Below are 22,229 nucleotides of genomic sequence, written 5' to 3' on the forward strand. Positions count from 1 at the left end.
CATGTAGGGTGGAGAAGGAGGCAGCAGGGGAGGGGATCTGGATAGCGGGTGGGGGTGAAGGGAAAAGAAGCACATGAAGGGGGGAGAAACAAAGAAGACGGAGGTAGACACAAACGGGGGAGAGAACAAGACGCAGGATAAGGGAGAAGCACACCGATGCAAATAGAACAAAAAGGCACGCAGACGAGTGAGCAGTGAGGGGCGCTGGGGAGAGAAGCACCCGAGGGAGAAAACCAGAAAACCCACGCATTCTCATGGGGTGGGTAAAGACACAGGCGCCTGTGTGCCAAGGAGGGACTGGCACAAGACGGACAATGCAAGCCATGGGATAACAAACACGCTCGAGTGACAATATAGCCAACCCGTGGTAAGCCCACTGTAAGTTTTTGGTAAGTTGGCAAGAGGTCTTTTGCAACCTAACAGTTTATGCTTTCTAGTAGGTTCGACCTAAAATTGCTTTCCTTTGTTCGTGAATGAAGGCAGCTCCATAAATAGAATACCAGGGGCCTTGTTCACACACTTAAAGTTACACTTTGGTATAAGTTTACGATTTCTTTGTTATTCACAAACTACGAGTATAGTTTTAGGTTAGCATCTCTGCAGTCGTTAAAATGCTACACGTAGAACTACACTTGTAGTTTGTGAATAGCAAAAATACTAACATTACACCAAAAAATTAAGTTTACCTTTGTGAATTAGGTCCAAAGTTTTTTTTACAAATGTTTTTAGCATTTTTATACCCTGTCTCTTGAATTACGATGTCTGATATGACACGAAAGCCATTTTAAGATATCCCAGGGAGTCAGTGCTGAGTTAAGTGCTCACTGATGAAGTCTGGGTGTTTGAATGTGGGTACCCATATGCACACTGAAAGCTCGTCTCATAGTGGCAATGCATATTTAGCTTATCAAGGGTGACACATTCAGTCTGTTGAGTGATAACACTTACTACTCACATTTTTCATTTTACAGCATGCAGTATACGCTCTGCATTTACCACCTGAGTGCTTGCCTACTCAATAGTCTCTATAGACTTTTACCGACTTTAACCCCATTACTGCTGGATAGTTTTTTCACCCCATTCAGAGATATTGACATTTTTTGTTAGGTCGTTCAAGAACATGTGTCTCTTTTGCCATGTTATACACCGATACATTAACTAGTTCAACACCAATATCCGACATCATTATGTAGAAAATGAGGAGGTTCGATTTGTTATATTATGTTGATTTTTATAGTCCCTTATTACCCATGAGGGTATCCTGGCGCTCTTCAGGTATGTGAAGCTGCCCAGAGAGGCATTATTCAACCAACCAGGTCTTTAGCTTCTTGCAGACTTCAGAAAGCAGGGGGGGCTCTAACGTGGTGCGGGAGATTGTCTTATGCTTTAGGAATGATGTGTGAGAAGTCGTGGCCTGCTGCTCTGCTTTTGCATGTTCATGGTATGTGGGCCAGTGAGAGTCTGGCTGGGCCCAGGTGTCTGTAGGGTTGTTGTATGCATCTGTTGCATGTTCATGGTATGTGGGCCAGTGAGAGTCTGGCAGGGCCCAGGTGTCTGTAGGGTTGTTGTATGCATCTGTTGCATATTCATGGTATGTGGGCCAGTGAGAGTCTGGCAGGGCCCAGGTGTCTGTAGGGTTGTTGTATGCATCTGTTCAGGTAGGCAAGACTGCTTTTGTGTAGTGCTTTGTAAGTATGGGCGAGGAGCTTGAACAGTGTGAGCTGATGTATAGGGAGTCAGTGTAGTACCCTTAGGTGTGGTGCGATGTGAAACTGACGTGGGAGGTTGGGGACCATTTTGGCAGCTGCATTTTGAACGATCTGAAGCCTTTTTATGAGTTGGTTGGTGACTCTCAGGTTGAGGGCGTTCTTGTAGTCTAGTTTGCTGGGGAGGAGGGTTTGAATAATAGTTTTCATGCTGTTGTTAAGTAGCTACTTGAATATCTTTTTCAGCATCCTGAGGGTGTGGAAGCAGGCTTTGGTGACGGCGTTGACTTTGGCAATCCTGTCCAGATTGCTGTTGATAATTTTTCTGAGGTTTCTTGCATATGTGCTGGGAGTAGGGGTAAATCCTAGGCCTACATGCCACCGAGAGGAGTCCCACTGCGAGGCATCCTTTTCAGAAGATTACCACTTCGGTCTTGTCCAAGTTAAGTTTGAGTCAGTTGAACTTCATCCACCTGGCCACTTCGGCCGTTCACAAGTTGAAGTTTTTCCTGGTGTTGTGTTTTTTGTTCGAGAGGGACAAAATGAGTGGTGTGTTCTTGGAGTAGCTGAGTATGTTGATGTCTGCGCTGACTACATCAGCAAGCAGCATCATGTAGATGTTGAGGAGGGCTGGGCTGAATGAGGAACCCTGCAGGGCTCCGCAAATGAGTTTCCAGGCCTTCTCAGCAATAAAGTGTCATGTTGACTGTTGTTGTTCTTTCAATAAGAAAGATACATATCCATTATAGGGGTGGGCCCTTGAATGCCAGCCCCGTGAGCTCGTCTGATCATGATGGGATGGGAGACTGTGTTGAAAATTGCAGAGAAGTCTAGTAGGATGAGGGTTGCAGTTTCTCCTTTGTTGAGGATTATGTGGATGTCATCTGTTGCTGCTATGAGGACAATCTCTGTCCTGTGGTTAGATGTTAAGCCTGATTGTACGCTTCGAGGAGCTAGTGGTTGTTGAGGTGGTCGGAAAGGCATCTATTGATGGTTTTCTCTAGGACTTTTGCCGGGTTTGGAATGATGGCGATCGGTTGGTAGTTTGTGAGTTTGGCTGGTTCTGCTGAGGTTTCTTCAGGAGGGTGTTGACTGCTGCATGCTTCCAGGAGGGTGGCTGTGTCGATGGAGGTGTTGAGGATGGGATGAGAGCTTTGCTTACGGGCGTTGAACATTCGTTGAAGGCGTGGTGGGGGCAAGGGTCAGACGGAACTCTGGAGCGGAAGGTCTTCCGAATAGCTGTGGTTTCCTCCACAGTGATAGGGTTCAAAGTTTTCAGAATGTCACCTTTGTCTGATATCAGAATACTCATTGATGAGGGTCTGGTTGTGGGTCGAAGTTGGTGTAGATGGCTGTGATTTTGTTACAGAAGAAGTGTCAGAGGTCATTGCACAGTTCTTGGATGGGAGTGATGTTGTTGATTGTTGCTTCTGGTGTGGTGAAGTCCTTGATGATAGCGAAAAGTTCATAGCTGTTATCTGAACTGTTGTGATGGGCTCCGCTAGAGCTTTCGTTTTGGTTTCCCGTATTTTCTGGTGGTAGCATCTCTGGGTAGGTTTGATTGCTTCTTTGTCTGATTCTTATTGACTCGCCTCCTATCTCTGTTCCATTTGTTTGCAGTGCAGTTCATTCTGAGTTCTTCAGTGTATTTAGCTAGCTTGCATTTGCATTCTTGCTTCTTAACGTCTTTTCTGAGGGGTCAGGGTACCTGCACAGGTGGTGATCCAGATGTGGGTGTGTTGATCATAATGCCATTGAATGAGATGAAAGCTGGGTTCAGGATGTGACCAGCATGTTGGGTGAGTACAAGGTTTCCAAAACTACGAAAGAGTGGTGCTGAGGTTTCCTATGAGAATGTAGGTGCTGGTGTCGAAGTCTAGATGTTGCTGGTGCAGGTGGCTTCATGCTGCAGCCGCCTTTATTAGGTCCTTTGAAGGGGGGTGGGAGCACAGGGGTTTATGAGCGTGGCTGGGGTATGGTAGTAGGAGAGAGCGGTAAAAGGTGTGCGGCGAGAAGCAGGTAAGGAGCGGAACTCTTGTACTGTATGGTTTTATATATCTGTTTTGTTTTCACATTTTTTTATTGTTTGTCATACAATTTGTTTTTAATTCAGTTGCAAAAAAGGGCACTTTCCTACACATTCTGATGGAATGTTCTGCTAAGGAGGCAGTATTCATTCAACAATAAAGATGATCATTGGAATTTGAGGTCTAGTACAGTTTTTTCTCTTCGACTGAAGTAGGCAGGCATTAATGATGTTAAGAAGTCTTCAGTTGGAATCTGTAATTCCCTTGGTGGTGAGGTTGGTAAGAAATTTCTTTTTGAAGAAGCCAGTAATTCACGCTCCTGTTACTTCCTGGGATCTTCCATTAGGAAGGCACTGCTGAGGGCTCCCTTCGAGCCTCTGATTATGGTGGACCTTGAGGTTTTTTGTTTTTTTTAAACAACATTTTAATTGTGATCTCTTCAGGTAGAAGGATGAAGAAGTTGGGAGCAAGTTCAGAGCCATTTTAGAGTTTCTTTCCCCCCCAGACCTGGTGGTCTGGTGACCAAATCCGGATTTTGTATCAAAGATCCCTTCTTTTTTTGATTGTTCACAATTTATTTACCCGCTCCTTCCACCTTAACTGGCCAGGACAGAACCTTTTAGGAAGCTTGAGTTTTTTTTAAAATTACATTTCGTACCTCAGGCCAAGGCCTGCGAGTATCATCAGTGACAGTCAATAGATGGCAGAAGCAAGCCACTGTGGTCTCTTATGAGAAGCAGGGGGAGGCGTGGTCTCTCAGCTCAAGTGCATCACCAGCCGATTTGGACTACGGCAACGCACTCTATGCAGGCACCATTACCGAAGTCATGCAAAGACTCCAGATGTTCCAGAACGCAGCTGCCAGACTGACCCTCAACCCGCCCAAGAGAACCCACGTCACCCAGTCCCTGAAGGACCTCCATTGTCTCTTGATCCAGAAAAGATGCCACTTCAGGCTCCTGGCCCATGTCTACAAAACCCTCCATAACCAAGGACCCAACTACCTGAACCACCGCCTTCACCTCCACCTACCCACTAGGAACCTCCGCCCGTCCTACATCACCCTTGCACTGATACCACACATATACTGCTTCCACATCCGAGGTTGCACCTTCTCCCACCTCGCCGCCTAAGCCTGGAATGTCCTTACTGTAGGAAGCTGGTCTGGTGTGTAGTGGGTACATATGGTACTTACACCTTATACCTGGTCCAGGTATCCCCTCTTAGTGAAGTGTAGGCAGTGTCTAGAAGCCAGGCTCTCTAGAGGTAGCTGTGCATGAGCAGCCAAGGCTTATCTAGGAGACATGCACATCTCATGTAATACCACTGCAGTCACACAGCACTTACACATATGAAAGAAAACACTCAGTTGTACAAAAATATAGGTACTTTATTTTTGGCACAAATCACCACAGAGTACTAAACAGGTGACCCACCCTCAGGAGGTAAGTAATACACTAAATATATACTTGCAATCAAAAATAGGCATAGAAAAGGTTAGAAAACAGTGCAAACAATAATAACCAATAGTGAGCCTAAGGGAAGCACAAACCATATACAAAAAAAATGGAATGCGAACAAGATACCCCACCTAGGTAAGTAAGATGTGTAGAGGGGAGCTGGGAGTACTAGAAAACCACAGAGTTAAGTAAAACAGTACCCTCCCTCCCCCCAGCGGCCCGGAATGCAGGAGTAAAACACTGGATTTTCCCCAAACTACTCAAAAGGAGGAAAAGAAGACACCCAGAGAAGACTGCAAGAAAACCAGCGGTGGATTCCTGAAGAAAGAAGACCTGTGGAGAGAGAGGACTAAGTCCAGGAGTCACAGTGGAGTCCAGGAGGAGTAGCAGGTACTACCCACCCAGCTGTGGATGCAGGAGTTGGTCAACTGTAATGAATAACAGGGCAGCACCACAAGAGTCCCACAGGACGGGGACACGAGTCGCTGAAGGAGCCCACGCAGCACTATAAAAGAGAATCCCACATTGCAGGAGAATCAAGCGGGGGCTGTGCTCTACAGGATGGAGTGCTGGGGCTGGAGCTACACGTCGCCTGAAGATCCCTTGGAGGAGATGCAAACAAGCCTTGGCAGCTGCAAGAGACGCAGTGCACGGGGGTGCTGTACTGCTTGGGAAGGCAAAGGCTTACCTCCACCAAAGTTGGACAGCTGGCAGAGAGGACCAAGAGGACTACTCTGGACCACCACCCGTTATGCAGGATCCATGCAGCTCAGCAGGAGAAGGGATCCATACAGCCGGTCGTCGCTTGTCGTAGGTACCTGCGGTTGCAGGGAAGTGACTCCTTCACTCCAAGGGAGATTCCTTCTTCTTCTTGTGCAGGCTGAAGAGTTGCTATCTTCTGAGGATGCACAGCAAGGAAACTGTTTCAAAGCTTGCAGGAGCCATGGAAACAATGTTGCGGAAGAGTGCTTTCTTCCTGGAAGCAGCTTGTCGGGTCCTGGAGGTTCCAGTCGCGGTCCCAGAGGCCAGAAGTCAAAGCATGGGTTGCAGAGGAGTCCTGCTGGAATCTTGCAAGCCGAATCTGAGGACCCACCCAAGAGAGAGACCTTAAATAGCCCTGAAAGGGGGCTTCCTCACCTAACCAGTTAAGCACCTATCAGTCCAGTTTCGCACCAGAGCAGGGACTAAGGGTTCCTGAAAAGGTGTGGACTGGTTTATGCACGGAGGGCACCAAATGTGCCCTTCAAAGCAAACCAGTGGCTTGGGCAGGCTAGCTCTCCCAGAGTCACCTATTTCCAAAGGGAGAGGGTGTTACCTCCCTCTCCTAAAGGAAATCCTTTGTTCTGCCATCCTGGGCTTGATCAGATCAAGCAGCAGGAGGGCGGAAACCAGTCTGAGGGGTGGTAGCAGCTGGGCTTGCCAGAAAATCCTTTAAGACTGGTGGTAGCAATGCTGGGGGTCCTCTAAGGAGCCCCAAGGTGCATGGAATCATACTTCAAATACTGGCAACAGTATTGGGGTATGATTCCAACATGTTTGATACCAAACATGTCCAGAATCAGAGTTATCATTATGTAGCTAGACATGAGTAGTGATCTATGTCCAGTACACGGATAAAATGGTGTCCCCGCGCTCACAAAGTCCAGGAAAATGGATCTGGAGTTTGTGGGGGAACATCTGCTAGTGCAGGGGTGCCCTCACACACAGGTACCTGCACCCTGCCCTCTGGGCTGAGAGGGCCTACCATAGGGGTGGCTTATAGTGACCTGGTGTAGTGACCTGTAGTAAAACGGGTGCATGCACCCGTTTCCCGCAGGCTGCAGTGGTAGGCCTGCAGAACCCTTTGCATGGGCTCCCTATGGGTGGTAGAATAACTGCTGCAGCCCATAGGGATTCCCTGTGACCCCAATGCCCTGGGTACCTTGGTACCATATACTAGGGACGTACCTGGGGGACCAGTGAGCCAATTGTGGGAAGAAAAGGTTACTAGCAACCAAATTGAGAGGAGAGAGCACAGTCAGTGGGGTCCTGGTTAGCAGGATCCAAGTGAACACAATCAAACACACTGACAAACAGGCCAAAAGTGGGGGTAACCAAGCTAGAAAGAGGCTACTTTGCCACACTCACACTCACCCTCCACACCACACCCTCGCTGACCCACCTCAGAAAGGGAACAAAAACCTGATTTAAAAATAAAAACACCTGCAGTAAGCGCCTGGATCACACTCGGGTGACAAGCTGCACTATATAAATAACACCTGATTGATTGATTGAAGGAAAATCAACCACAGGGGTTTCTACGTCTTGGGCAGCATTACCCAGGAACTTCAGTGACTGATATTTGTAATTCTACTCCATGGTTCCACCCCTCATACATTCATGAGACGTAAACAACTATAATTGGAGGAGGGGTCTGCATTTGTTTGATTCAGTGTTTTGAACCAGTTTGAAATGCTATCTATGTTTCGGGTTTTCTATTAGTAGCTACGTTCAAGTTGAAAATGTTGGCTTGAGTATCTGCTCAGTATATAAAGACTGGGACGGGAAATGCAGATGAGGAGGTAATCCTCCCAGTTACTTACCAATAATCTTCATTACTCTTAAGTCTTGTGTTTTTTCGTCACAGTCCAGGTTTCCCATCCTGCATATCCCTGTGAAGGTAAATTGCTAACTTCAAATGTTGATTTTAGCTTGGAAACAACACCGAGTGGGGAGGCTGAGCTTCCGTTTTTGAGGGATGATGGGCAGTGTGTCAGGAGAGGGAAGCGGTATTGTTGGGATGGAATTTTTAATTAGTTTGGGAAAACTTATATCAGAGGGAGCAAAAGCTCAGTATGCAAGGAATGTGGAAATAAAAAAAAACAGGCTTTGAAGCAGTGTAACTTACTAGTATGTAACCAGATCATTATTGATATCAGTAGAGTGGCACAGGCTAGCAGCCCACACTTAGGGCCTGATTACGACTTTGGTGGATGGGATAATCCGCCACAAACATGAGGGATATTCCGCCCGCCGTTTAACAAGTTCCGTAAGGTATAATGGAACTTGTAATACAGGGGACGGGATATCCATCATGTTTGTGACAGAGTTCTCCATCCGCCAAGCTCGCAATCAGGCCCTCTGTCTGAGAGTACAACAGTGTTCAAGGTAAAAGGGGTTTCAAGGCAGCAGCACATGAGAAGCACCTGGATGCGGCATCATCAAACTCCGTAATCCTAGACACTTGTAGGTTTAGGCATATTCTGGAATACTGCAAGACGAGGTCTTTGACTTAAATGCTCTGAAGGTCCCTTCGTACATTTTCACCATTATAATCTTCACATTCCTGCTAACTTTAGTTTGGGAACCAATTTTGAGATAACATAGAATTCTTATTTCACATGATGTTTTCATATTTTCTGTGTTTTGAAACTTTGAGTCATCTAAAGAAAATTACACCATTCAAGTATACAAGCAATTGTTAGACTTTTGGTGGAATTAATTAATGAATCTCAGTGAAAAGTAAAATATCTTGTTCACTGCAACCAACACTGGGCACCTTTTTATGCAAAAAAAAGATGTGTTTACTGGTTTACAGATGGAAGGGACTGCTTTCCCTCAGAGTATCGCTCTGATGGGGATCTTTAGCAATGTCACAAAGATTTCCATGCACACACAAGGGTGTTTTATGGCTTTGTTAGGCATGTCATTCAACATTGCTTTATGATTATATTCTCCCATTTGCAAGCTATTATCTTGGTAGTTTATTCATTTAAAAGTACTCCAAATGGAAACTGTAGAAAGCACTACTTTTTGTGAGACTGCAGTGAAGCACTTGTTCTGCCTGGTAAAGCCATAGTCATCTTGTTCTAACACCCATTGCTTTAGGTAGTATAAAAAGATGACATACCCTCTCTCTGAATCTATCTGTGTTGCTCCTCACTTGTAGGCGCAGCATTTACTTTTCCTATAGTCTTGACAATATTTCAACAGTTGTGTACGTCCTCGTTAGACCTGGCATCCTTGGCATGGTCTCCCCTGTCTTTTTTGCCTCTGCTTCCCATGTTTTGACTGTGTGCTGGACTTTGTTTTTGGTACTCTGGGCACTTTACCACTGCTGACCAGTGCTAAAGTGCAAGTGCTCCTATGTAAATTGTATGAGTAATTGGCTTTTCCATGATTGCAATATTTGATTCACTAGTAAGTCCCTAGTAAAGTGCACTAGAGGTGCCCATGGTCTGTAAATTAAATGCTACTAGTGGGCCTGCAACACCGATTATGCCACCTACATGAGTAGCCCTGTAAACATTACTCAGACCTGCCACTGCAGTGTCTGTGTGTGCAGTTTTAAACTGCCAATTCGACCTGGCAAGTGTATCCACTTGCCAGGCCCAAACCTTTCCTTTTTATACATGTCCCTACTGTCAATCCTGGGTCTCTTATATACCTTAAACAAGCCAGAGATGAGATTTCTAGAACCTCCCCCACCCCCTTTCGTTCCGCAATTTGTTATTCAGAAATGCTGGCTTAGTTTTAAAAGGAAGACATTGAAATTGGCCAAGATCCCAAGGTGCCCTCTCTTAAAACCAAACCGTTCCCTGCCGTACCATAAACATCATCCTAGCACACTCTTATCAGCCTAAGCCCTTGGTGAGAAAGAACGTGCAGACACGCAGAATAAAAACATAAGCAAAAAGCACATTGCATAACATGGGCATGGAAAAATACTTGCAGCTTTTAACGTGGCGGTGGCTAATGCTAAAATAAAGTCAATAGGCAAAATTAAGCTGGTGGTCACTAATGTGACAGTGTGCTGCTAGGCTAAGTGCAACGTGAAGTCAGTGGTCAAAACCCAAATATCATTACAAGGGGCAAGCTGCAGTGTATGTTAAAGGTAGAACATGGCCTGATGTGTTTTACATGTCCTAACAGTGAAATACTGCCAAATTCAGTTTTCACTGTTGCAAGGCCCATCTCTCTCATAGGTTAACATGGGGGGCGGCTGCCTTTAAATATCCTTAAAGTGCAGTTTCCCTTGAGAGCAGATAGAGATTTAGAGTTTGGGGTCTCTGAACTCACAATTTAAAAATACATCTTTTAGTGAAGGTGTTTTTTAGATTGTTAGTTTTGTAATTGCCACTTGTAGAAAGTAGGCATTTTCTTGCTTAAATCATTCTGTGACGCTGCCTGTTTGTGGATTTCCTGTCTGGGTCAAACTGACAGTTGGGATGTTTGTGAATCTCTTCTACGCAGTAGCACAAAAGGGATCTGGGGTCTAGCCTGCATATCCTGATGAGCCATCTGGGCTAGAGTGGAGGGAGGAGTGGTCACTTACACCTGAATAGCCTGTGCCTGGCCTCACACAGTGCAGTCTCCAACCCCCTGGTGTGTGTCTGGGGCCAGGCCTGAGCAAGGCAGGATCTTGTGAACAACAGAGACTTTCCTTTGAAGTTTGCCTACTTCAAAGGCCGAAAGGGGTATAAGTAGTGGACCCAAAACCCCAGACGATTGATTTCTTCAAGATCACTTCTGGAACCAAGAGAAACCTCTGTCAAGGAAAAGAGCTGAGGAGAAGTGCTGCCCCTGCCTGTGATTGTGCTTTGTTCGGCTATCCTGCAGCTGCGGCTATACTGCTGCTTCTGCCTGTGAAGGAGGACAAAGACTGGACTTTGTGGTATATTCCTGCTTGAGAAGAATCTCCAAGGGCTTGGATTGAGCTTGCCTCTTGTTTTGAAGTCTTAGGGCAATCAAAGACTTCCTCTGCCAGCACCTGGACTCTCTGCTGAGACTCCTGCCGTGCCAAGTGGTGTCCTATCCAGTCCTTGGGGCCTTGAAAGGTGAAGCTTGTAGAAAAAGGACGGACATCCACGCACAGGAAGCCATGCGGGTAAAATTTTGATGCAACACCTGCAACATGGCTGAAAAATGACGCGCCACCTGCTTCGCGGCTGAAATCGACTCTCCACCTGCATTGCGGCTCGGAGATCGATGCATTGTGGGTGGAGAAAATGACGCAAAACCTGCTTGCAGCTCCTGATGATGACGCAAACCCCATGCAGCATGGTTTTCCAACGCTGTGCAGCCGGGTTTCTCACGCATCATCGCTGGGCGTCAAAAATCAACGCAAGCCTGTGTGGATCCAAGGTGCCCTGTCTAGAAATCGACGCATCGCTCTCTTGCGGGAGAGGAAAAATGACGCAGTGCCTACCCAACCGAAGAAGGAACGATGCACGGCCTCACTTGCCAGTAAGGAATCAACTCTTCGCTGACTTTTTTGATGCACACTCACCTGTGCGAGTTTATTTTTGACACAAATCAGGTACTTTGTGTAAAATCAACGTTTCCATTGTTTTCTATGGAGTAAGAGTGTTTTTACTTTGAAAATTCATATTTTGATTTGTGTATGTTGGATTTTTGTCGTTTTGGTCTTCTTAGATTTAGCTAAATATTACCTATTTTACTAAACTGGTGTGGTGTCCATTTTGCAGTGTTTTGACTGTATTACTGTGTGTGTTGGTTCAAATACTTTACACATTGCCTTTGAGATAAGCCTGTCTACGTGTGCCAAGCTACCAAGGGGTTGAGCAGAGGTTGTCTTAGGAGTGTGACTCCCTTAACCTGACTAGAGTGAGGGTCCCTGCTTGGACAGAGAGCAAACTGACTGCCAACCAGAGACCCCATTTCTAACACTCTTTCAAACACTTTCACTTAAAATGGTAATTACAATTGCCGCTTATGAGGCCGAGGATTGGATGTAAGCATAGTCTCAACACCTTTTATGACCAACTGTCAGACACTAACGCTGCCTTCAACTTCAACTCTAGAGTTGTCAGTCATGCTCTGTCGTGAACACCCACCCACAATTTGAACTCACCTAGACACTAGACACCTAGAGGCAACTTAGTTCACATTATGCACTGTGCAAGAATGCTATAGTGTAGGAAAAAGGTACACAAATGCAACATCTAAAAAAAAAAGCGAATACTCATTGAATAAAAAGTGAAGTAAAACATGTGAAATGTAAATAGCAACGCTATCACTTACATGGATTACCTTAACATTTGTTTTGCAGTCATTGTTGAGAAATCAATACAAGTTTGTGGCTAAGTAAAAAAATGAATATGGGGCCCAGTGGCAACTTGGTTCAAAACCATTTTTTAAAGTTCTGATAGAGTTTTTAATGGCAGATTCCGCTCCTTGTTAATTTCCTCAGACACTAGAGTGGGAGCAAGTCCAGAGCCATTTTTTTTCCCCAGACAGGTGGTCTTGTGACCAAGTCCAGATTTGTTTAACAAAGGTCCCCTTTTTTGATTGATTTTCATAGCAATTCCCTTGCGCCAGTGGCATTCTGCGACTATATGTCGGGTCTGTCCGGTCCTGGATGTGGTCTTGAGGCGACTATATCTCTGCCACCTATGCGCTAATGTCAGTTCCTTTCTTTCTACACCTTCAGGCATAGATCCGGTGCTTGCCCATACGAATCTGTCAGACTTAACAGTGTTTTTCCGCAATAAAAATTTCAAGTGTGCAAGAGCCATGTTCCCTCCTAAAACTACAGGATTTAAAGCGTGCAGACTGCCACAACAAGATGTCAATGAATGACCCACACAAGGTAGGTCTCTAGTGTCTGGCATCAAACACGATTCAGCATTGTGTCAGCAATGCACCATGATAAACTGCAAAATCGTCTGCGACCGTGAAGCCAAGATGTATGTTGTGGCACAGCGACAGAAGTTGAAGAAGACCAAATCGAAGTAGGGGGTGTGGACATGCTCCCAGGGCCAGCCATCCTCAAAGTCAAGATCATCAAGTAAGTTTAAGAAGAGTAAAAAAAAACACGAGAACTCCGAACACAGCTCTTCCTTGTGCTGCCGCTCCCATTGTTCAGAGTTGCACAAAGCCCCAGGTACCGTGAGGCCACAAACTCAGTCCTCAGTCCTGGAACAGATTGCAACCCTCATGCCTTTGAGACCAGATTTTCTGAGCCCTGCATTGACACCTCAGCAGCTCAGAGAATTTAAAGAGGCTATGAACTGAATTTTCATTACTCAACTGGACCCCTTTGGCATGCCTTCGGGCCAAAAGGATCTGTTAGCCTTCAGTCGATCTACCGATGAGAGGTCTGCGCCCCATGCTGACTGTGTCACCCCCTCTCCCCTGGCACAAATGCCCTCTACCCTCCTTGGGTCAGTGTGTGACTTATATAATACCCCTTGCCCCATTTGGAAACCAGTTCTGATGTAATTCTGTTTCTCGGAGATAGATGCCGGCTCCTGGACTGGCAATTCGAGTAAGCATGTACTGCATGTAACAGCCTTGATCAATTAGTATTATGAATTAGTACATTAGACAGGCCTGTTGGTTTTGCCAATATTTGTTATGAAAGTAAGTGCAAACACATTTGACATGGCAAAAGTCTGCTAACATAATTAAGTGGGGAAGAAGCAGACAATTTGTGTTGCAGAGGATTCAGACGTCTGCAGCATGCTATAAGCCACATAGTTGTCTGAGAAATGTTTAGAAATCTTTCATCATTATTGTTTTGCAGGATTCTACTGTGATTTCATACCGATGAGGGTCAGTTGTGCTATTTAAATGATTGATTAAATAAAAGCAACATTTTCAGGATAACAATTGATATCTTAAATTAGTTTGTTAGGTTTATTGTATGTAAGTGTGCATTCTGTGGTTATCCTTAAAGACTTGCATGGATTGTACCTTATAGCATAATTGGGCACCCAGCTTTCAACTTTGCTGAGAGCTGTAGTTGGTAGTATGCGCTGCGTGCTATAAACGTTCAGCATGGCTCTTTTCCTCCATCAGGTCACTGTCTATGCTCTCTTTCAGATCTGCGCTTTCACTTGTAAAGACTTTACTGATTTGGCGTCTCATCAGCCTCGGCTTCCAAACCATCATCCTCCTCATGTTTACCAGCACGTCCAGTGTTCTGAAAGGTAATTGTGATTGAGAAAGTTATTCTCATCTAGCAAAAACAACTGTTGTTTGGACTTCCATGGTGGTAAACTGTTACTCTTACTGTCACAGCTTCCTGTTTGAATTCACAAAGGTTTCACAGGTATGCCTGGAAACATGCAACAGTTGCAGGTTACCATACATACTTCTTGAAACCTTCTGACATATGTGAGGGCCAGAGGTTAGGGTTAAACTTTAATATCTTTACATGAACTCAGCAGGTATGAGCATCAACAAATGTACATTGTAGGAAGTTGGCCCACTATATACTATCTCAAAGTGAGAGATAGTGTGCACAGAGTCCAAGGGTTCCCCGTAGAGGTTGATAGTGGCAATAATAGATAATACTAATGCTCTATTTGTGGTAGTGTGGTCGAGCAGTAGGCTTATCAGAGGGTAGAGTTAAGCATTTGTTGTACACACACAGGCAATAAATGAGGAACACACACTCAATGACTAACTCCAGGCCAATAGGTTTTTATATAGAAAAATATTATTTTCTTGATTTATTTTAGAACCACAAGATTCAGAATTCAAGTAAGTACATCAATTGTAAGGTACTTGGCGTAGGTAAATATGGAACTTTGAAGTATTTTGAAGTAAAACAGTAATGTACACAGTTTTTGCCAAAATGGCAATAAGCCATTTTAAAAGTGGGCACAGTGCAAAAAACAACAGTTCCTGTGGGAGGTAAGTACAAGTTAGTTTAGCAGGTAAGTAAAGCACTTACAACTTCAGCGTCCGGGGCATAGGCAGCCCACCGTCGGGGGTTCAAGTCAACCCCAAACACCCAACACAGGGCCGGTCAGGTGCAGAGGTCAAAGTAGGGCCCAAATAACATAGGTGCCTATGGAGACTAGGGGCGCTCCGATTCCAGTCTGCTAGCAGGTAAGTACCTGCGTCCTTGGGGAGCAGACCAGGGAGTGTTTGTAGAGCACTGGGGGGGGGGGTCACACACAGGCACACAAAATACACCCTCAGCGGCACAGGTGCGGCCGGGTGCAGCGTGCACAGTAGGTGTCAGGTTTAGTATTGGTTTCAATGGAGAGACCCAGGAGTCGCTCTGGCGATGCAGGCAGGGCACAGGGGGGCTTCTCGGGCCAGCCACCAACTGGGCAACGATGAGGGCCTCCTGCTGGTCACTCCTGCACCAGTAGTTGGTTTCTCTCAGGCCTGGGGGCTGCGGGTGCAGTGCTTTTTCCAGGCGTCGGGTTCTTTGTTACCGGGCAGTCGCGGTCAGAAGGGAGCCTCTGGATTCTCTGTGAAGACATTGCCGTGGGGGTGCAGGGAGGTTGTCTCAGGGTGTCCACGTCGTGGGAGTCACCTGGGGTCCTCGCTGCAGTGTTGGTTTCTCTGGACACAAGCCGGGGGCGTCGGTTGCAGAGTGTTGGGGACTCACGCTTCCGGAGTGAGGCTGGAGTCCCTTTAAAGATGGTTTCTTCTTTGTTGTTTAGACAGAGCCGCTGTCCTTAGGAGTTTCTTGGTCCTTTGGGTTGCAGGACAGTCCTCTGAGCTGGCAGAGGTCGCTGGTCCCGCTGGATGCGTCGCTGTTGCAGGTTGAGTCTGGAGACCGGCCGGTAGGGCTGAGGCCAAAGCAGTTGTTGTCTCCGTCTTCTCTGCGGGGCTTTCAGGTCAGCAGCCCTTCTTCTTGTTCAGGTCGTCAGGAAATCTGTGTTCGGTGGCATGTGTAGCTGCAGATACACATGCTGTGCATAGTCCGCCGTCTGGTGTTGGGTCGGAGTGTTACAAGTTGTTTTTCTTCGAAGAAGTCTTTTCGAGTCACGAGACCGAGGGACTCCTCCTACTTTGGTTCCATTGCGCATGGGCGTCGACTCCATGTTAGATTGTTTTTTTCCCGACATCGGGTTCGGATGTGTTCCTTTTCGCTCCGTGTTTCGGGTCGGAAAGTTAGTCAGAATCAACGGAAAATTCGTCGGTATTGTTTCGTTCGGTATTGGGTTAGATTAGAATCGACACCGAATCTTGAAGAGCTCCGGTAGCCCTTCGGGGTAATTTCGATCCCCCGTCGGGGCCTGGTCGGCCCGACCGCGTGCAACATCGAGACTGATGGAACGGACCCCGTTCCGATTCTGTCCTAAATGCCACAGTAAATATCCCTATACAGACCAACATTTGGTCTGTAACTTGTGCCTGTCACCCGAGCACAAAGAAGAAACGTGTGAGGCCTGTCGAGCGTTTCGGTCGAGAAAAACGCTCCGAGACCGAAGAGCCAGAAGGTTGCAGATGGCGTCCACGCCGACAGGACAACAACGGTTCGAGGAAGAGGGAGAAGAAGAAACATTCTGCATCCACGAATCGGATTCCGAAGAATTCGACGTCGAAGAAACCGTGAGTAAGACATCGAAACAAGCATCACACAGAAAAACAGACAAAGCCCAGGGGACGCCACTGCCGACAGGCCATGGCTCAACCCATAAAGTAGGTGACCGTCCATCGGCACCGAAAAAGGGCGAGCTGGTGCCGAGATCGTCCGACTCAGGTCGAGACACAGGCACGCAGCAATCTCGGGACCGAGAAACTGCTGCAGAAAAGGGTCGACACTGAGACAGCGGCACCGAAGCTGCTCGGCACAGAGATAGCGGCACCGAAGATGGTCGACGCCAAGAAGGTACGACACCGAAAAAGAGGAAAATCTCTTCGGAACCGAAAACAACAAAAGACACGGTTTCGGTGCCAAAACGCCCAGCAACCGAACCGAAAGCCAGTTCCTACTCAGAGGAACAATCACTGTCCTCCCAACTTCAAAAACACAGATTTGAGGAGGAATTACAAACAACAGCTGTAGATCACACGCAAAAGCGGATCTTTATACAAAGTGGTACAGGGAAGATCACAAGATCTTCCCCCAATCAGAAGAAAAAGGAAACTAGATTTCCAACAACAAGAAAAAACACCACAAGCAAAAGTGGTAAAGAAGGTAACTCCACCACCCTCTCCACCACCGGCAACTCATATATCACCGGCACAGACTCCGTCACAATCACCAACTCATACCACCATGAGCCAAGATGACCAGGACGCATGGGATCTCTACGACGCCCCAGTATCGGACAATAGCCCTGAGTCGTACCCCACTAAGCCCTCACCACCTGAGGACAGTACAGCGTATGTTCAGGTGGTAGCTAGGGCAGCAGAGTTTCATAACGTATCGCTACATTCAGAGCCTATCGAGGATGACTTCCTTTTTAACACCCTGTCCTCCACCCATAGCAATTATCAAAGCCTTCCTATGCTCCCGGGAATGCTAAGGCACGCTAAACAAATCTTTAAGGAGCCAGTTAAAAGCAGAGCAATAACCCCAAGGGTGGAGAAGAAATACAAGGCACCACCCACAGACCCTGCTTTTATTACATCACAACTGACACCAGATTCAGTTGTCGTAGGAGCAGCTCGTAAAAGAGCCAACTCGCACACATCAGGCGACGCACCACCTCCAGACAAGGAGAGCCGAAAGTTTGATGCAGCCGGGAAAAGGGTTCCAGTACAAGCTGCAAATCAGTGGCGCATCGCCAACTCGCAGGCACTCCTAGCGCGATATGACAGAGCCCATTGGGACGAGATGCAGCATCTCATCGAGCACCTCCCCAAAGAATTCCAAAAACGGGCAAAACAAGTGGTTGAAGAGGGACAAAACATATCCAACAACCAAATCCGTTCTTCTATGGATGCAGCAGATACAGCTGCAAGAACTATAAATACTGCTGTAACGATAAGGAGGCACGCATGGCTGCGCACATCCGGCTTCAAACCTGAGATACAACAGGCAGTGCTCAATATGCCGTTCAATGAACAACAATTGTTTGGACCAGAAGTGGACACTGCAATTGAAAAATTAAAGAAAGACACTGACACAGCTAAAGCCATGGGCGCACTCTATTCCCCGCAGGGCAGAGGCACATTTGGCACATTTCGCAAAACTACTTTCAGAGGAGGGTTTCGAGGTCAAGACACACAAGCCAGCACCTCACAAACAACACCGTCTAACTACCAGGGACAGTATCAAAGGGGAGGCTTTCGGGGCCAATACAGAGGGGGCCAATTCCCAAGAAACCGGGGAAAATTTCAAGGGCCCAAAACCCCTCAAAACAAGCAGTGACTCACAAGTCACTCAACCCCTTCACACAACACCAGTAGGGGGAAGACTAAGCCAGTTCTACAAATCTTGGGAGGAGATAACAACAGACACTTGGGTCTTAGCAATTATCCAACATGGTTATTGCATAGAATTTCTCCAACTCCCTCCAAACGTCCCACCGAAAACACAAAATATGTCAAAACAGCATTTAGACCTTCTACAACTAGAAGTTCAAGCATTACTGCAAAAAGACGCAATAGAATTAGTACCAGGTCCACAAAACAACACAGGAGTTTACTCACTGTACTTTCTAATACCAAAAAAGGACAAAACTCTGAGACCGATATTAGATCTCAGAACATTAAACACCTTCATCAAATCAGAACACTTTCACATGGTCACGTTACAAGACGTAATACCACTACTGAAACAGCAGGACTACATGACAACCTTAGATCTAAAAGACGCGTATTTCCATATACCGATACATCCCTCGCACAGGAAATACCTACGGTTCGTATTCAAAGGAATACACTACCAATTCAAAGTGTTGCCATTCGGAATAACAACCGCGCCAAGAGTCTTTACTAAATGTCTAGCAGTAGTAGCTGCACATATCAGAAGGCAGCAAATACACGTGTTCCCGTACCTAGACGATTGGTTAATAAAAACCAACTCGCTAACAAAGTGTTCACACCACACAAATTATGTTATACAAACCCTTTGCAAACTGGGTTTCTCCATCAACTATGCAAAGTCACACATTCTGCTGTGTCAAACACAGCAATACTTAGGAGCGACAATCAACACAACAGAGGGGATAGCCACTCCAAGTCCACAAAGGGTTCACAATTTTCACAAGGTGATACAAGCTATGTACCCAACACAAAAAGTACATGCAAAGATGGTATTAAAACTCCTAGGCATGATGTCCTCATGCATAGCCATTGTCCCAAACGCAAGATTGCACATGAGGCCTTTACAACAGTGCCTAGCATCACAATGGTCACAAGCACAGGGTCAACTTCTAGATCTGGTGTTGGTAGACCGCCAAACATACACCTCGCTTCAATGGTGGAACAGTACAAATTTAAACAAAGGGCGGCCTTTCCAAGACCCAGTGCCACAATACGTGATAACAACAGATGCTTCCATGACAGGGTGGGGGGCACACCTCAATCAACGAAGCATACAAGGACAATGGGACGTACATCAAAGAAAGTTTCATATCAATCACCTCGAATTGTTAGCAGTATTTCTAGCGTTGAAAGCATTCCAACCCATAATAACCCACAAATACATTCTGGTCAAAACAGACAACATAACAACAATGTATTATTTAAACAAACAGGGGGGGACACACTCGACACAGTTGTGTCTCCTAACACAAAAAATATGGCATTGGGCAATTCACAATCACATTCGCCTAATAGCACAGTTTATTCCAGGGATCCAGAACCAGCTAGCAGACAGTCTCTCTCGGGATCACCAACAGGTCCACGAATGGGAGATTCACACCCAAATCCTGAACACTTACTTCCAAATTTGGGGAACACCTCAAATAGATCTATTTGCAACAAAAGAAAACGCAAAATGCCAAAACTTCGCATCCAGGTACCCACACCGGCAATCTCAAGGCAATGCTCTATGGATGAATTGGTCAGGGATATTTGCATACGCTTTTCCCCCTCTCCCTCTCCTTCCATATCTAGTAAACAGATTGAGTCAAAACAAACTCAAACTCATTCTAATAGCACCAACATGGGCAAGACAACCTTGGTATACAACACTACTAGACCTGTCAGTAGTACCTCATGTCAAACTACCCAACAGGCCAGATCTGTTAACACAACACAAGCAACAAATCAGGCATCCAAACCCAGCATCGCTGAATCTAGCAATTTGGCTCCTGAAATCCTAGAATTTGGACACTTAAACCTCACACAGGAATGTATGGAGGTCATAAGACAAGCTAGAAGGCCATCCACTAGACACTGCTATGCAAGTAAATGGAAAAGATTTGTTTGCTACTGCCATAATAATCAAGTTCAACCATTGCATACATCTCCAAAAGATGTTGTAGGGTATTTACTACATTTGCAAAAGTCAAATCTAGCTTTCTCTTCCATAAAGATACATCTTGCAGCAATATCTGCATACCTGCAAATTACTCATTCAACTTCCCTATTTAGAATACCTGTCATTAAAGCATTTATGGAAGGCCTAAAAAGAATTATACCACCAAGGACACCACCTCTTCCTTCATGGAACCTCAATATTGTCTTAACAAGACTCATGGGTCCACCTTTCGAACCCATGCATTCTTGCGAAATGCAATATCTAACGTGGAAAGTTGCATTTCTCATTGCCATTACATCTCTAACAAGAGTAAGTGAAATTCAGGCATTTACTATACAAGAACCATTTATTCAAATACACAAAAATAAGGTAGTTCTAAGAACCAACCCAAAATTCTTACTAAAGGTCATCTCACCGTTCCACTTAAATCAAACAGTAGAATTGCCAGTGTTCTTTCCACAGCCAGACTCAATAGCTGAAAGAGCACTACATACATTAGACATCAAAAGAGCACTAATGTACTACATTGACAGAACAAAACTAATTAGGAAAACAAAACAACTATTTATTGCATTTCAAAAACCTCATACAGGAAATCCAATATCAAAACAAGGTATAGCTAGATGGATAGTTAGGTGCATCCAAACCTGCTATCTTAAAGCAAAGAGACAGCTGCCTATTACACCAAAGGCACACTCAACCAGAAAGAAAGGTGCTACCATGGCCTTTCTAGGAAATATTCCAATGAACGAAATATGTAAGGCAGCAACATGGTCTACGCCTCACACATTTACTAAGCACTACTGTGTAGACGTGTTATCTGCACAACAAGCCACAGTAGGTCAAGCTGTACTAAGAACTTTATTTCAAACTACTTCCACTCCTACAGGCTGAACCACCGCTTTTGGGGAGATAACTGCTTACTAGTCTATGCACAGCATGTGTATCTGCAGCTACACATGCCACCGAACGGAAAATGTCACTTACCCAGTGTACATCTGTTCGTGGCATTAGTCGCTGCAGATTCACATGCACCCACCCGCCTCCCCGGGAGCCTGTAGCCGTTTGGAAGTAATCTTCAACATTTGTACATTTGTAAATATATTACTTTAACCTTCATTTTGTACATACTTATTCATTCCATTGCATGGGCACTATTACTAACATACACAACTCCTACCTCACCCTATGCTGGGAAAACAATCTAACATGGAGTCGACGCCCATGCGCAATGGAACCAAAGTAGGAGGAGTCCCTCGGTCTCGTGACTCGAAAAGACTTCTTCGAAGAAAAACAACTTGTAACACTCCGACCCAACACCAGACGGCGGACTATGCACAGCATGTGAATCTGCAGCGACTAATGCCACGAACAGATGTACACTGGGTAAGTGACATTTTCCTTTCCTGGGTTCCGGGTCGCCCCTAAATACTATATTTAGGGGTGTGTTTAGGGCTGGAGGGCAGTAGCCAATGGCTACTGTCCCTGATGGTGGCTACATCCTGCTTGTGCCTCCTCCCTTTGGGGAGGGGGGCACATCCCTAATCCTATTGGGGGAAATCCTCCAAGCAAGATGGAGGATTTTCTAAGGAAGGCGTCACCTCAACTCAGGACACCTGAGGGGCTGTCCTGGCTGGAGGGTGACTCCTCCTTGTTTTTCTCATTATCTTCTCTGGACTTTCCACCAAAAAGTGGGGGCTGTGTACGGGGGCGGGTATCTCCACTAGCTGGAGTGCCCTGGGGCGCTGTAACACCAGGCTTGAGCCTTTGAGGCTCACTGCCAGGTGTTACAGTTCCTGCTGGGGGGGGGGGGGCGTGAAGCACATCCACCTAGGACAGACTTTGTCCCTGGTCACAGAGTGCACAAAGGCACTCACCCCATGTGGCCAGAGACCCGTCTGGATGTGGC

At 46.0% G+C, this 22,229-nt stretch overlaps 1 protein-coding gene across 4 annotated transcripts in view; it reads left to right on the top strand.

The window, feature by feature from the left end:
* The window catches only part of MFSD3 (major facilitator superfamily domain containing 3), a 63,320-nt gene that overhangs the window by 15,277 nt on the left and 25,814 nt on the right, over positions 1 to 22,229 (top strand). For all 4 annotated transcript variants that reach the window (XM_069221155.1, XM_069221156.1, XM_069221153.1 and 1 more), the window contains exon 4: positions 14,020 to 14,126. In XM_069221155.1, coding sequence (XP_069077256.1) covers positions 14,020 to 14,126 — 107 coding nt within the window. The remainder of the gene's footprint in view (positions 1 to 14,019; positions 14,127 to 22,229) is intronic.

The sequence above is a fragment of the Pleurodeles waltl genome, chromosome 2_2 (assembly GCF_031143425.1).
Source record: "Pleurodeles waltl isolate 20211129_DDA chromosome 2_2, aPleWal1.hap1.20221129, whole genome shotgun sequence".
Classification (NCBI taxonomy): Eukaryota; Metazoa; Chordata; class Amphibia; order Caudata; family Salamandridae; genus Pleurodeles; species Pleurodeles waltl.